The 13,129-nt window shown below is 37.2% G+C and overlaps 1 protein-coding gene across 1 annotated transcript in view; it reads left to right on the top strand.

Annotated features, from left to right (window-relative positions):
• LOC117303942 (collagen alpha-2(V) chain-like) overlaps nt 1-12,228 on the top strand; it is a 36,582-nt gene extending 24,354 nt beyond the window's left edge. The window contains exons 18-28 of the mRNA XM_033788410.1: nt 609-716; nt 1,224-1,286; nt 1,920-2,024; nt 2,514-2,585; nt 3,008-3,115; nt 3,834-3,887; nt 4,134-4,187; nt 4,792-4,818; nt 5,692-5,763; nt 6,812-6,898; nt 9,746-12,228. Coding sequence (XP_033644301.1) covers nt 609-716; nt 1,224-1,286; nt 1,920-2,024; nt 2,514-2,585; nt 3,008-3,115; nt 3,834-3,887; nt 4,134-4,187; nt 4,792-4,818; nt 5,692-5,763; nt 6,812-6,898; nt 9,746-9,793 — 798 coding nt within the window. The 3' untranslated portion in view covers nt 9,794-12,228. The remainder of the gene's footprint in view (nt 1-608; nt 717-1,223; nt 1,287-1,919; nt 2,025-2,513; nt 2,586-3,007; nt 3,116-3,833; nt 3,888-4,133; nt 4,188-4,791; nt 4,819-5,691; nt 5,764-6,811; nt 6,899-9,745) is intronic.
• Nucleotides 12,229-13,129: the final 901 nt, after the last annotated feature.

Here is a 13,129-nt window from a genome sequence, read left to right as displayed (position 1 = left end):
GTGATAACAACAGGATTACCAACCAAATTTCCATGTGATTTTCAGGATAAGCAAACAACAGCTGATTACTAGTAACAAGCAATATGCAACAAATAGAAATTTTGTCGGTAATCTTGTTTTTATCAAGAAAGAAATGTCATGCTAATCAAATATTTGTGCTAAGCAGCTCCCTGGTGTCTGTCGCCTTCTAGTATTATTAGATTGCCGGTAATGAAACCAAGGATGCCTTAAGTGACGTTTATCACTGTAGCTATGTGAACCCAAAACACTGAGGTTAACCCCTACTCTTCCATGATAAATGTTCTGGGTTGTAACATTTTTTTCACGAAGGTGGGATTGGTGGGCTGGTTGTGTCTTTCCTCGCCTTCCACCTCTAGGTCCCCGGTTTGAATTCCGATGTGGACTGGGTTTTCAGTCCATACCTGAAGGTCTGGGGTAATCCTCCCCACAACTAAAACTAAAACTTTTCTCCTTGTCTTCTTTCTCTCCATGGAGTTTCTATGCTAGTATCGCTTTTCTGAAAATCCTTTTTCTTCAGAACCTGGTGTTTATATTGAATAAGAAGTTCCTGAGTGCAGTTGATAACTTGATGGATGTTTGTCTTTTAGGGTTTGAATGGCACAGATGGTAAAGACGGAACTCCTGGATTGATGGGTCTGGAAGGAATGAAAGGAAATATGGGAGATATGGGTGTACCGGGAACGCCTGGGGAAAAGGTAAGAAGTCACTCCTAATGTTACAAAGTAGCGTCTCGTTAAAGTGGTCCCATACTCGAGGACACTAGCCTGTTCCCGTGACAGACCACAGACCATCTATGTGGACAACTTGTGACAGTACGCTGACCTGCAACGGGATGGTTCGTACAGCAATGGGAGACCAACGTGCATCGACTGAATAAATGAAGGTGATCCCGTGGCTGCCACTTCCCAGGTTGTATTGTAAACTTGGGAGTGATCCCTGGCTAAACAGTAACTAACGGTTGAATGGCTTCCGACTGGCACCACGAACAAAGATATTGACTAATAGAGGACATAGGTATGGGAAGCTCAGTTGGTAGAGCGCTGGTACGTTCATCCGAAGGTTGTTGGTTGAAATCTTGCTCCTCATCCAGACAATTTTTCTTTGTTCAAACCCAAATTGTTTTACATCAAAACTTATATAAACTATTTCAAAGAAAGTGCTATTGTTTCATTTGTTAAATCAATTACTATTGCATTATACAGGGAGAGACAGGTGATAGGGGAGAGAAGGGTGACCAGGGATCTGACGGATTACCAGGGATGCAGGTACGATCATTGAAACTACAGTGTGCCTTCACACCCTCTCGCTACTAACAACATTGTTTATTTCCTCATGTACTAACAAGCAATGTTTCTGATATTTTCAGGCTTTTTGTTCCCAAATTTTTAAAGGACTGCGCAAAATGCGTTCAAGCTAAATTGTCTGATGACAAAAGACAACAAATATCTGCCATTTAGAATGACCAGACAGTATTCAAATCTCACACGCAAATGGTCTCCCAGGTAAAAAAAAACTCTCCAGTTGAAACCAGTTCAACTGGTGTAAACTGGTCCCAACTGGTCCAGTTGAACTGGAAATCTGTAACTGGATTGAACTGGTTCATGTGGATGCCACACCACAATATCTACCAGTTGGCCACCACTTCCTTGAACTGGTTTCAACTAGTTTCTTTTGCAACCAGTTGGACTACAAGTTGAATCCAACAGGTACCAGTTGAACACCAGTTTATTCCAGTTTAAACAAGTTGACTTTTAACTGGTTTCAACTGGAATTTATACCTTGGATTGGAGAACGGAGTGCTTCACGTTTCTCAATTGAACCTTGCAGCTGCGATTGTTGAACGAACACTTTCCCCAGTTCCACACTCCTAATGTTGCTATGATGCTTTGATTTGGCAGGGATTAGAAGGAATGGTTGGCCAGCCAGGTATGGACGGACTGACTGGACCACCAGGTGTAGGAGAGAAGGGAAGCCCTGGTGAAATTGGACCCACGGGAATAGCTGTAGGTAGCCATGTTGACATGGTGAACTATTCACTTATAATAAATCTTTTTTTCCAGTTTTTTTTTTCTTCTTAATTCTGTGTAGCAGCTAATGATGGCTGTACAGTTTTTGAATTGTCAAAATTATGCTTCTGATTCTTATGGTTGGAGTTTTAGTTTTATAATTGGTTTAAGAAGCCTAAAAGAGCAACTGCAACTTCTTAGTCGTTTGTAAATCAGTAGCTTTTCGTCTTGGAAAGATATGTCAATAGTTGTGTGGATGGCTTTTGGAAAACATAACTTCAATGGGGTGTCATGGCTGAGCTGAAGTTCTGCAATGTACAGAATGTGTGTTTAAATCCTGGCCTGGTCAGTCGTGACCCTGTGACATTGAGCAAGGCATTTTATCATAGTTGCTACTCTCCGTCCAGGAGTACAAATGGGTACTGCTGACAGATGGAATCATTTGGCTCAGAAATATTTATTATTAATTGATAATTTTGTTTGCAGGGTGCTAAAGGTGACAAGGGAGAGATTGGGTTACAGGGTGAAATCGGACCCCAAGGCATTGCTGGTGTACAGGTATAACTGTGGATTTGACAACTCTGCAATATTCTTGAAATAATCATCAAACAGACTTTTTGGCTCCTTTTTATCAAATTTCTTTGATCTGTCGAAGTTATACCCATAATATTTTTGGGATGAAAGTTAAATTAAGTTTCCCTTATTCAAAAGACAAAATGAATTCATAACTGAAACTCAAACTAGAATTAAAGATAAAGTTAAATCTTCATATTGTTTACATCATTCAATTACTCTCTCAACCCTGATCAAAACTCAAATAAAATGTCTTGATTGCCAAATGCAAACCACAAAAAGTTTATGTCAAATCAATTTGATGCATATTATTTCATTGTTTTTATTCCAATGAAGTGTCAATATATATATATATAATTTCTTTTATACAAAATATGTATTCATCTTGTACAATATTTATTCCACAGGGCATTAAGGGTATGATAGGGCCCCCGGGTCTGGTAGGACCAACAGGCCAGTATGGACCTCAAGGGCCAAGGGGTGAAAAGGGAACTATTGGACCAATGGGTTTGTCTGTACGTAATGCCTTCACTTTGTTCATTTAGGACTAACACAAAGAACTAACACCCTCTAAAGCGAGTGGACACTATTGGTAATTACTCAAAATAATTATTAGCATAAAACCTTAATTGGTAACAAGTAATGGGGAGCTGTTTTTAGTATAAAACTTTGTGAGAAACGGTTTGTTATTTTATGCATAAATGTTGAGATACACTAAGTGAGAAGACTGGTCTTTGACAATTACCAATAGTGTCCAAAGTCTTTTTAAAACCATCTTAAACAGGCGTTAACCTCTTTATCTTTACTTGTTTATGTTGTCATAAAGTATTGATTTTTGGGGTTGAACAAAGAACTAGTCAGTTTCCCTTGTGGTTTATATTGTCATAAAGTACTAACACTAAAGAAAAATGCTGGTATGATGTTTTTAATTATGTTCCTTCGTTTGCAGCAACAACTTTTTTAATCAGTTTTGTCTAACCGTACTAACATTTTCCTTGACTAACAAAGTTTCTCCAGCTTTTTCAACTAACCAACAGTCTCACTTTATGTTTTCAGAACTTAAACAAAATCTTGTTTTTCTTTACTGACATTTTCTTTTGTGATTAACAACAGCTGCTTGTACTTAGATTTCAATTCATTATGCCAACATTTATCATTCTTAGTGCTGTGATTTAAAGTTAATGTTTTTGCTTTCCAAACTATCTGGCAATAATTTTTGTCTTCTTCTTCCAGGGAACGAAGGGTGAAATTGGAGAGAGGGGAGAGGTCGGACCAAAGGGAAGTATGGTGAGTAGTTCGGAGACAACTCAATAATGTGAACTCGTGCAAGAAGTATGATGAGAAAATGTTCTTTCTTGAACTCCCTTGAGACAAGTTAAATCTCGATGTTAGAGAAGGAACAATTTTGAGTTCTTATTGATTCTAAGTACAATAACTGGTATTTTTTGTGATTGGAACTTGGTGAGAGCTCGGGTAAGAAGTGTAACAAGTGGTTTCTTGGGTTATGATCATTGTTGTTGTTGTTGTTAACAGGGTTTGGTTGGTGATCCAGGGAAAGCTGGCAGAGATGGGCCTAAAGGAAATATGGTAAGACTCTGGAACTAATTGAAACATATCCGTACAAAATTAAAGGCGGTGGACACTATTGGTAATTACTCAAAATAATTATTGGCATAAAACCTTTCTTGGTGACGAGTAATGGGGAGAGGTTAATGGTATAAAACGTTGTGAGAAACGGCTCCCTCTGAAGTGCCATAGTTTTCGAGAGAGAAGTTATTTTCCATGAATTTGATTTCGAGACCTCAGATTTAGAACTTGAGGTCTCGAAACGCACATAACTTTGTGTGACAAGGTTTTTTTTCTTTCATTATTATCTCGCAACTTCGATGACCGACTGAGCTCAAATTTTCACCGGTTTGTTATTTTATGCATATGTTGAGATACACCAACTGTGAAGGCTAGTCTTTGACAATTACCAATAGTGTCCACTGCCTTTAGGAATGTTTTGTTATTATTTTGTTTTGTCATTTCATACAAAGAAAGATAACTCCTTTAGTCGGGGTCAACTTGTAGCCTTAGATCTCAAAGGTCTTACTCAGAATCCTTGCTGTTCCCCTGCAACATGATCTATGTTTATTGTAAGATTTCTATAAAGTAACTGCTTTTTCTTTGTCCTGGTTCTTTCTTTCAGGGCCCACCAGGATTAAAAGGCGATATGGTAAGATATTTGTCAATTGTTAACCCTCCTTTTGTTGCTCTCGCTTTGTTCTTCTTTCTATAAATTGTCGGTGTTATTAAAACTAAGCTGATTAAGTTCAGGCTCCGGCTCATTCAGGCTTAACATTTTAAGCCTTTAATTTTGTTGAGCTTCCAAAGCTTATGCTTGAGCCAGTCCTAATTTTAAAAATGAATTTGTTTCTAAATTGATAAGCATGCGTTTTTGCAATTATCATTCTTAGCGAAAAACTATTTTGAAAATCAATGTATTTACTTTACTGCATGATATCGATTATTTGTGCTGTTGTGAAGTATTTTTGATTTATTTTAAGGTAGAGTCATATACTGGTTTTTGTCAACATAATGTTTAAGTTTTGAGACAATTATCAAGACAGATATAATAAAAGTCATAATATGTGAAGTTTCAGCTGAATAAAGTGTCTACTTGCTGAGGAAAAAAATATATATATATATATATATATATTTTAAGAAGCTTGTCAAATCAGGTCATGTTTAGCGAGGTGACAGCAGGTTCCAACCACATCTCTGTCGGCAGAATTCGTAAATGAACACAAACCCTCAGCTATCTGAGAACTGATTCACCCATGAATCATTTCTCAGATTCAAATGGTGTTATTGATTTCTAATCGACAGGGTTTTCTCAGATAAAATAGTTTTGTATGATACATACAACTGTACCATCTTCATAACAAGTAAGCTTTTGGAAAAAAATACCTCCTTCTTTTGGAAGGGGGGTGCTCTTTACCAAAGTGTGACCCTACCTTCAAGAAGTAAAATGTCACAATGTGTTTATTTTGATATTTTTTTCTTGTATTGATTTCCGTTATTGTATTGATGTCGTGTTATGTTATAGGGTGATACAGGTTTTACTGGATTGTTGGGTCCCAAGGGAGACAGAGGTGATGATGGGACGGAAGGTGAAAAGGTAAATAAACAAACAGATGCAAAAAAGTAGTTAATGGCCTGACGTTTCAACCCTAGCAGAGTCTTTCTCGAAGGCTAAACCAATAGATGTATGAGTTCAACTTTTTGTTGAAGTTTTTATGGTGTTTTTACCAAAGACACCATGAGTTCAAAACAAGACTCTCTACTTGCTCTCGTGCAAGTTTCCCTCCAACCTACTATCGAGACTGTTTTAAAGGGAATATGAAATCCAACCTTCAGCTCCCCTCAGTTACTTAAAGACACTGGACACTATTGGTAATTGTCAAAGACCAGTCTTCTCACTTGGTACCTCTAAACATGAGCTTTAAACAACAAACCTGTGAAAATTTGAGCTTGATTGGTCATCAGAGTTGCAATAGATAACTATGAAAGAAAAAAACACCCTTGAAGTGTTGTGCTTTCAGAAGCTTGCTTTCGAGACCTCAAATTCTAAACTTGAGGTCTCGAAATCAAATTCGTGGAAAAATACTTTCACGAAAACTAGGTCACTTCAGAGGGAGTCGTTTCTCACACTGTTTTATACTATCAACCACTCCTCATTACTCGTTACCAAATGAGGTTTTATGCTAACAGTTATTTTGAGTAGTATGCCAATAGTGTCCACTGCCTTTAAATTCTTCTTGTAGCCCCTCAAGAATGGCTCTTAGCCTTATTTCGGGCAAACTGGCATACAAATTTCTTCAGTTTAGTTTACATCAAAATGGGAGGGGATGGGCACTTTCACAAAGAGCTCAAATAAAAACCACTGTCGTCTTGTTTTTTTGTGATTATTCTCCATCTTTATAGCCTCTGAAGGTTAAGGTTTCATTCTCTGCATCATCATCACTTAGGCTCTAATCATTTTAAACTCTTGCAGTTCTGGTCCATGTTGCTCCTGCATATACCCTGGAGTCACCTTTCCATCTTCTTCTCTGTCCACCTCTTTTCCTTTCTTTTCCCCTGTCCTTGATTACCAATCCATTATTCTTGTTGTTCTTTCTCTAAGCATTTGCTTAACTTTTCTCCTCCTTTGTCTTGTTGCTCCCCAGGGTGAACAAGGAAGGCGAGGCAAGCGGGGGTATAAGGGATCCCCTGGGGACCCCGGACCGCCCGGCCTGGACGCTCCAGTCCCTGTGGTGAGTGGGCCAGGCGTTTCCGCACTGCAGTGTTGCCTCAGGACCAGATGAAGTGGGGGTTATCTACAGTGACAGTTGTGAGGACTTTAAACAAAGTGACAATCCAGAAAATTAGAGCTGTGCACATTTTTTTTCGTGTAAAGTAGACACTGGTTGAGGGCAAATCTCTATGAAAAACTTTTAGAGAAACTTTTAACTCACTAAGTGGGAATAACATTTAGATGCCATATTGTCAGCCAATCTTGTTCGGCTGTGGCTAGTGTATGATTACTGCATCAGCCACAGCCTTAGTGAAGTTATTTTACTCGCCAAAGCTGGTTATTAGAGAACAACATGTGACAGGAGGCGGTTTGAAATCTTTTTTTAAAACCATTGGGTACAATGGTAATACAAATGTAACCATACGCATGCTGCACTTGAGCATTGTTTAGTTCCCTGCGAATCGCACTCTGCTCAAAATCATAGAGCACACTAAGCACACCACGATGATGCTTACCAGTATAAGGTAACCAGCCAAGTTATCATTTTACACAAACCATTTTTAACATTGTGAGAAACAGCTCCCTTTGAAGTGACATAGTTTTCGAGAAAGAAGTGATTTGCCACGAATTTGATTTTTGAGACCTCAGATTTAGAACTTGAGGTCTCGAAATCAACCATCTAAACGCACACAACTTCGTGTGACAAGGGTGTTTTTTTTCTTTGGTTATTATCTCGCAAGTTCGATGACCGATTGAGCTCAAATTTTCACAGGTTTGTTATTTTATACTTATATTGAGATACACAACTGTGAAGGCTAGTCTTTGACAATTACCAATAGTGTCCACTGCTTTTAAGTATCAAAGTTTCAGTTTAGTTTCATCAGATTCAATTAAGATCAAACTCTGGCTGGCAATATGGCAGATCCGTTTAGTGACTTCACATAAAACAAAAAACCTCTATCAACTCTTTTGTACTAACTGTCATTGTTGAGCCTTCATTCTCTGTTCTTGTTGTATGTACTCCTGTCAGTCTGGTGACTACCTCATTTATAGTCTGGTGATGGGATAGGGAATTCATACATTCTAAAGGCCGAGTCACACTGCAGCGATAACAAAAGCGATAATGATCACGACGCAAATAGAACGCATTCTATTGGTTGAATTGCTCCACGCAGAATACGCACACGCTCATTCAACCAATAGAATGCGTTCTCTTTGCGTCGTGATCGTTATCGTTTTTGTTAGCACTGCAATGTGACTTGTCCTTAAGGCTGTGTCCGATTTTATGAAACTTCATGCAACTGCATAAGTCCATTTGCACCGTCGTTTAGTTACTGAATGACAATTTCTTGATTTGTGCACTTCATAATCATAGACGTTAAACCAATGTCTATTATGAGTGAGATTGGCTGGTGCCAGCTTGGTGTTTTTATTCCCTTGTGAGAGTTTGCTTAGTTCCCTTGTTGGGAAGATCGTCTAAACAAACAAACAAACAAACAAACAAACCTAAGCAATAAATGTTGTGCAAGGGACTTAAGCAATTGCGTATGTTTTCGTGAAAAACGGTGGCAGGTTTTAATTTTACAAAGAGCAAAGATTTGTCTGAGGTGAGTCATTGTTAAGAAAACTGCGGTGTCAAAAAAGAAATCACGATGTTGATATTGACCATTCATCTTACGTTGAATCTTAAGTGCTTTGTGAAATTTAACCCTGATGCATATGATGTCATTCGAGTAGGGCGCCCTCACTTACAGGTAACAGGAGGATAGGCCTCCATGCTGTGCGCTGTGTAGACATAGCTGCGCGTTTCCATTGTTCTATCATCCTTTTTCCTCTAAGACCAAGGCGGAATGACATCAATGTACAGTGTTCATTGACAACATTTTCTTTACATACATGTTGGGCTGCCACTGTTACTTAGTCTTTCTCTCTCTCATGCATGAACACATATTGAAATCTCCTCTGATTTGTCTTTTCCCTTCTCTCCGTAGATAAAGGGCAACATTTCATAACTCTGCTTTCTGCATAATTCTTTGCTTTTGGTCACTACTCTCTACTTTTTAGGATTAGCGCCAAATTTCTATAAGAAACATGAAGAGCTCTTTTCAAACTATACTTAGCCCTGTGAGTTACATCCGGGCACTTTCACACTTTCCTCTCCTAGATCCTTATTCCACAAGGTTTCAGTTGCGTGTTTCAAGAGAATACCCAAGGTCTTTTTTAACACTTGCCCCTACTCCAGGGCAGGGGTGGTTATTGCCTGGGTGTATAATAATAATAATAATAATAATAATAAACAGCATTTATAAGGCGCATTATCAATCAAAGATTGCTCAGTGTTCCTAACAATAAAAAACTAAAAAGGCAAAACAAAAAGACCAAATAAAATAATATCAGCAAAGCCCTTTGCTGGGGTAGATCATGGGTCAAGCAATCCAAGTGTGAATGGGCCAATCAGTATTCCCAGGGCTTTCCCCTGGGTGGGGAATACAGTAGTGTGAAAGGGGCTAAGTATGTGTGTGCTCAAGCGAAATGTGGCAGCCCCTGTAAAGATAGCTGGTTTGCTAAATAACCATTGCGTTTACTGTGGATTTCTTTGCTCCCATAAGCACAGACAAGTCCATACCTTGCCTTGTCAACTTGGCAATTTCTGTTACGGGTTTGGAGGACCCTGCCTTGGCCTCCGAGCTAAGTTGAAGAAAACTTTTAAAAAATAACCTCGAAATAGAAGCTTACATCTCTAGTTCATACATTATCTTTCCAAATTTGCATGTCAAACTGTTCATACTTAATGTGACCATAAATGCTTACGATGTACGTGTTTCCATCTTTCTTAAGTCATTTCAAATATTTTTGTTTTTTGTAGGGTTCCAACGGGTTACCTCTGCCAGAATGCTGCTTTTACCAACCATAGTAGGAAACGAAATCACTTGACGGACAAACAACTGGACTATTTCTTAGGGTTAAGTCATCGAGCATACTCTATTTTATTTTAAAAGATCACGACGCAACAAGAAAAGTCCCAGAGTCGTCATTTTAGTACTATACCATATGGATTTGTACATATAGCAGATATATTAAGATTAAAGTGTAAAAAACAAACAAAATTTTTAAAACCATTACAAAAAATACTTATAATGAAAAGTTTATATATTTTTTATTGTATTCTATTCGGAGAGAGACGTTTCCTGGTTGTGTGAAAGAGGGAGAAGTCCGGAATTTTTAGAGTTGAATTGTGAAGGTTAAAAATGTGGGAAATCATATTTTATCTTTGGACACAGCTTCTCTCATACCTACTTACCTCATTTGTCTGTAAGCTTCAGTTGGGAAAGACTTGTCATTAAAGACCAAGTAAATTTTACTTGGTTGTGGGTCAATTGTGTAAAGCCTGTATGCAGAATTTGTTCTGCCTACGAAGTGGCCATAAGCAGAAATGTTATAAACACTGCTAACCGCGTAATAAGCAAGGAAAAGGGCACGCTAGCTTGCTGGGGAGCTCCTTGCAATTTGGCCCTTTTGGGTATATTAGCCCCAAATTATTAATCAAAACAATTTGGTCGATTGGTGTGGAATTTTAGAGTTTTCCACGGCCATTATGAATGTTTTTCTTTATATCCCCTAAATACTGAGTCTAAAGATAGTTTTGAAACAAGTTTGAATCACCTTGCTATGTTTTCTGTTTCTATAACTTTTATTGTGTTAATGGGAATCGACAGTTCGAGAATGTCTTCAAGTGTTGTTTCTGCGGCCTTCTTTGTTGGCAAGGGTAAACAAATAAGTATTATTATTTTTTAATCGATTGTTTTTAATTAATTGTAGAAATTAAACTGGAGAGGGTGACTTGTTTTAGTGTCTTATATATCCATCTGGAATATGTTTTAGCTGACCTAGGAAAATGTGTAAATAGAAAGAACAACAGATCGCTCAATGACATGAATTTCAATGTTGTTATTGGCTGAAATTTGCTCATGAATATTCAAAAGAGGAAAGGGATGATTGGATTGGTCACTGCTTTTCAATGAATATTGATAGCAAGGTTTTACTTGACTATATGATGCATGCAGCTACCACACTGAAAATGCAAATCATGAAAATGCTAAATACATTTTTAAAAAACAAATCTGTTTTAATAGACAATAATAAAGCTGTAAATATTTATGCACAGGAATTTGTATGAAGTATTCGTTTAAAAAACAATTTTCGTAAAAGAGAAAACTTCTGAAATTTGTTTCCAATCATAATTTGTTCTGTAGTCAGCCGTTCAATATATAAATAGTAGCTACAGGGCACGAGGCTGTAAACGTATTTATTGTTGTAGAGTTTTTTATTTATAACTGGTGGCATGGCAAACAATTGGTTTGTTATTTACTGAAACTTTCTTAAGGGCCTGAAGTTTAAGGGAAAGTCACATTTTCATTTGAAGATAGATACTTTAGTTCGGAAATCCAAGTTTTCAAATGAGGATTTTTGAAATTACCCCCAATGCAAGACCGTTGTCATTTTTAATATTATTAAAATCATGCTATAAAATTAACTTTTATGCATCATTTATAAAACAGTAGGCTTTGTATGAACATGTACATATGTATAGATAATTGTGTATTACTTACATACATATAGTATCATGTATATTACATTGACCATTTTTGCATGTAGTAAAGATATGAAAAATACAGAAAATGATGCCCGATATGAATTGAGATTAATGCCAACTTTGCACATAATCAGAATTAAACATTTTACTTTTTTATTATTATTTTTTTATTTAATTTATTATTATTTTATTTTTATTTTTTATTAATATTTCTTTCTTTCTTTCTTTATTTTTTTTTATTTATTTATTTTTTTTTTTGGGGGGGGAGGGGGAGCTCTTTTCCATTTGTTTCCTTTATGATGGAAAGAAAATATTTTGTTGGAAATCCTTAAAGTTTGCCTTCAAATTTTCCATTCAATAGTTAACATTTGGTAACAAGTTTTTGTTTTATATATCTGGGTGTTTTTTAGGGGTGGGGGTCAAATTGGATTTTACTTCATAACAAGCTGCAAGAACTTTGTGGCAGTATTTATTTTGTAAGTCTGCAATGCAGGTTTAAGTCTCTTTGAAATGACCCTGGGTTCCCTGAAGTGAAATTTGTATTTTTTAAGGTTTTTGTTTCTGATGTTCAGACTTATGCAAAGCTGTACCATTATGCAAATAACATATACATATTTATAAGGTGCTCATGAATAATGTATTTGCTTAATGTTTTTTATCTTGCCTGTGAGTGAGTTGAATACCTCATCTTGGGCGGAGTCAATGTGTACATGAATAAATGATATTGATGACTGATCATCAATATTAACGTATAATTATGCGTAAAACTTGTGATAATTTACTTTTGAGTCAGAGAGAGGCGTTGATATTTTGTAGCACCACACGTCATCAAGTTTAAACCAATCAGAACATGATGATTATAAAAACAACAACATTAATAGGAACAAAAATGCTCCAAGACCTCGACCCAATTTCATAATTATGCTCAATAAGATTACCAGTCAAAATACCTAATTGTCACATGTACAGTTTGTGACTGGTATCCTGCTCATGTTCGCTTAGCTGAACATTGTTATGGAATATTTTCTGCTTATTTGAATTTGGGACCAGTGGTTAAAAATGGTTCCGTTGGTAAAACACAATCTTATGGTTCAATCACGACCATGGCCCAATTTGTTTAACCATCTAAGATAAACACTTGCTATTAAGCACAGACATATATATGCTTAGTAGAAATACTGAGGTTACTACCCAAAATACATCATATGACAGTTTACATTGCTGTGATTGGTACCACACTTCTTGCTAAGCGACAACAGCTTTATATGAATTGGGGCTCTATAGTGTCGAATGATTATAAACACAGTATTTCTATAACAATAATATCCCCTGCCCCAACAGTAAAAAAACACCGGCAAATCGGGTTTGTGGATTCATGGCTGCATTGGGCAACCTATGGTCCCTTTTCTAAGGACCTTCATTGTGGGTCCTTTGTTCTTGGCTTTGTGTGGCTCAATGGGAGACTTTCTGGGACGATAGAGGGCAGCAGACTTACCGGGTAAATCCATTGTTCTCAGAATTATGCGCATGTTCAGAACTACGTAAACAATGGAAATTTACCCGGTATGTCTGCTGCCACCTAGCGTTGGAAAGTCTCCTATTGTTATGTTGTTGTCCGACCCCACAAAGGTAAGGGCACGCCCCTACTCCCTGTCC

The sequence above is a fragment of the Asterias rubens genome, chromosome 20 (genome assembly GCF_902459465.1).
Source record: "Asterias rubens chromosome 20, eAstRub1.3, whole genome shotgun sequence".
Taxonomy (NCBI): domain Eukaryota; kingdom Metazoa; phylum Echinodermata; class Asteroidea; order Forcipulatida; family Asteriidae; genus Asterias; species Asterias rubens.
Note: the sequence above shows the minus strand (reverse complement) of the source record. Positions and strands in the feature narration are given on the sequence as shown.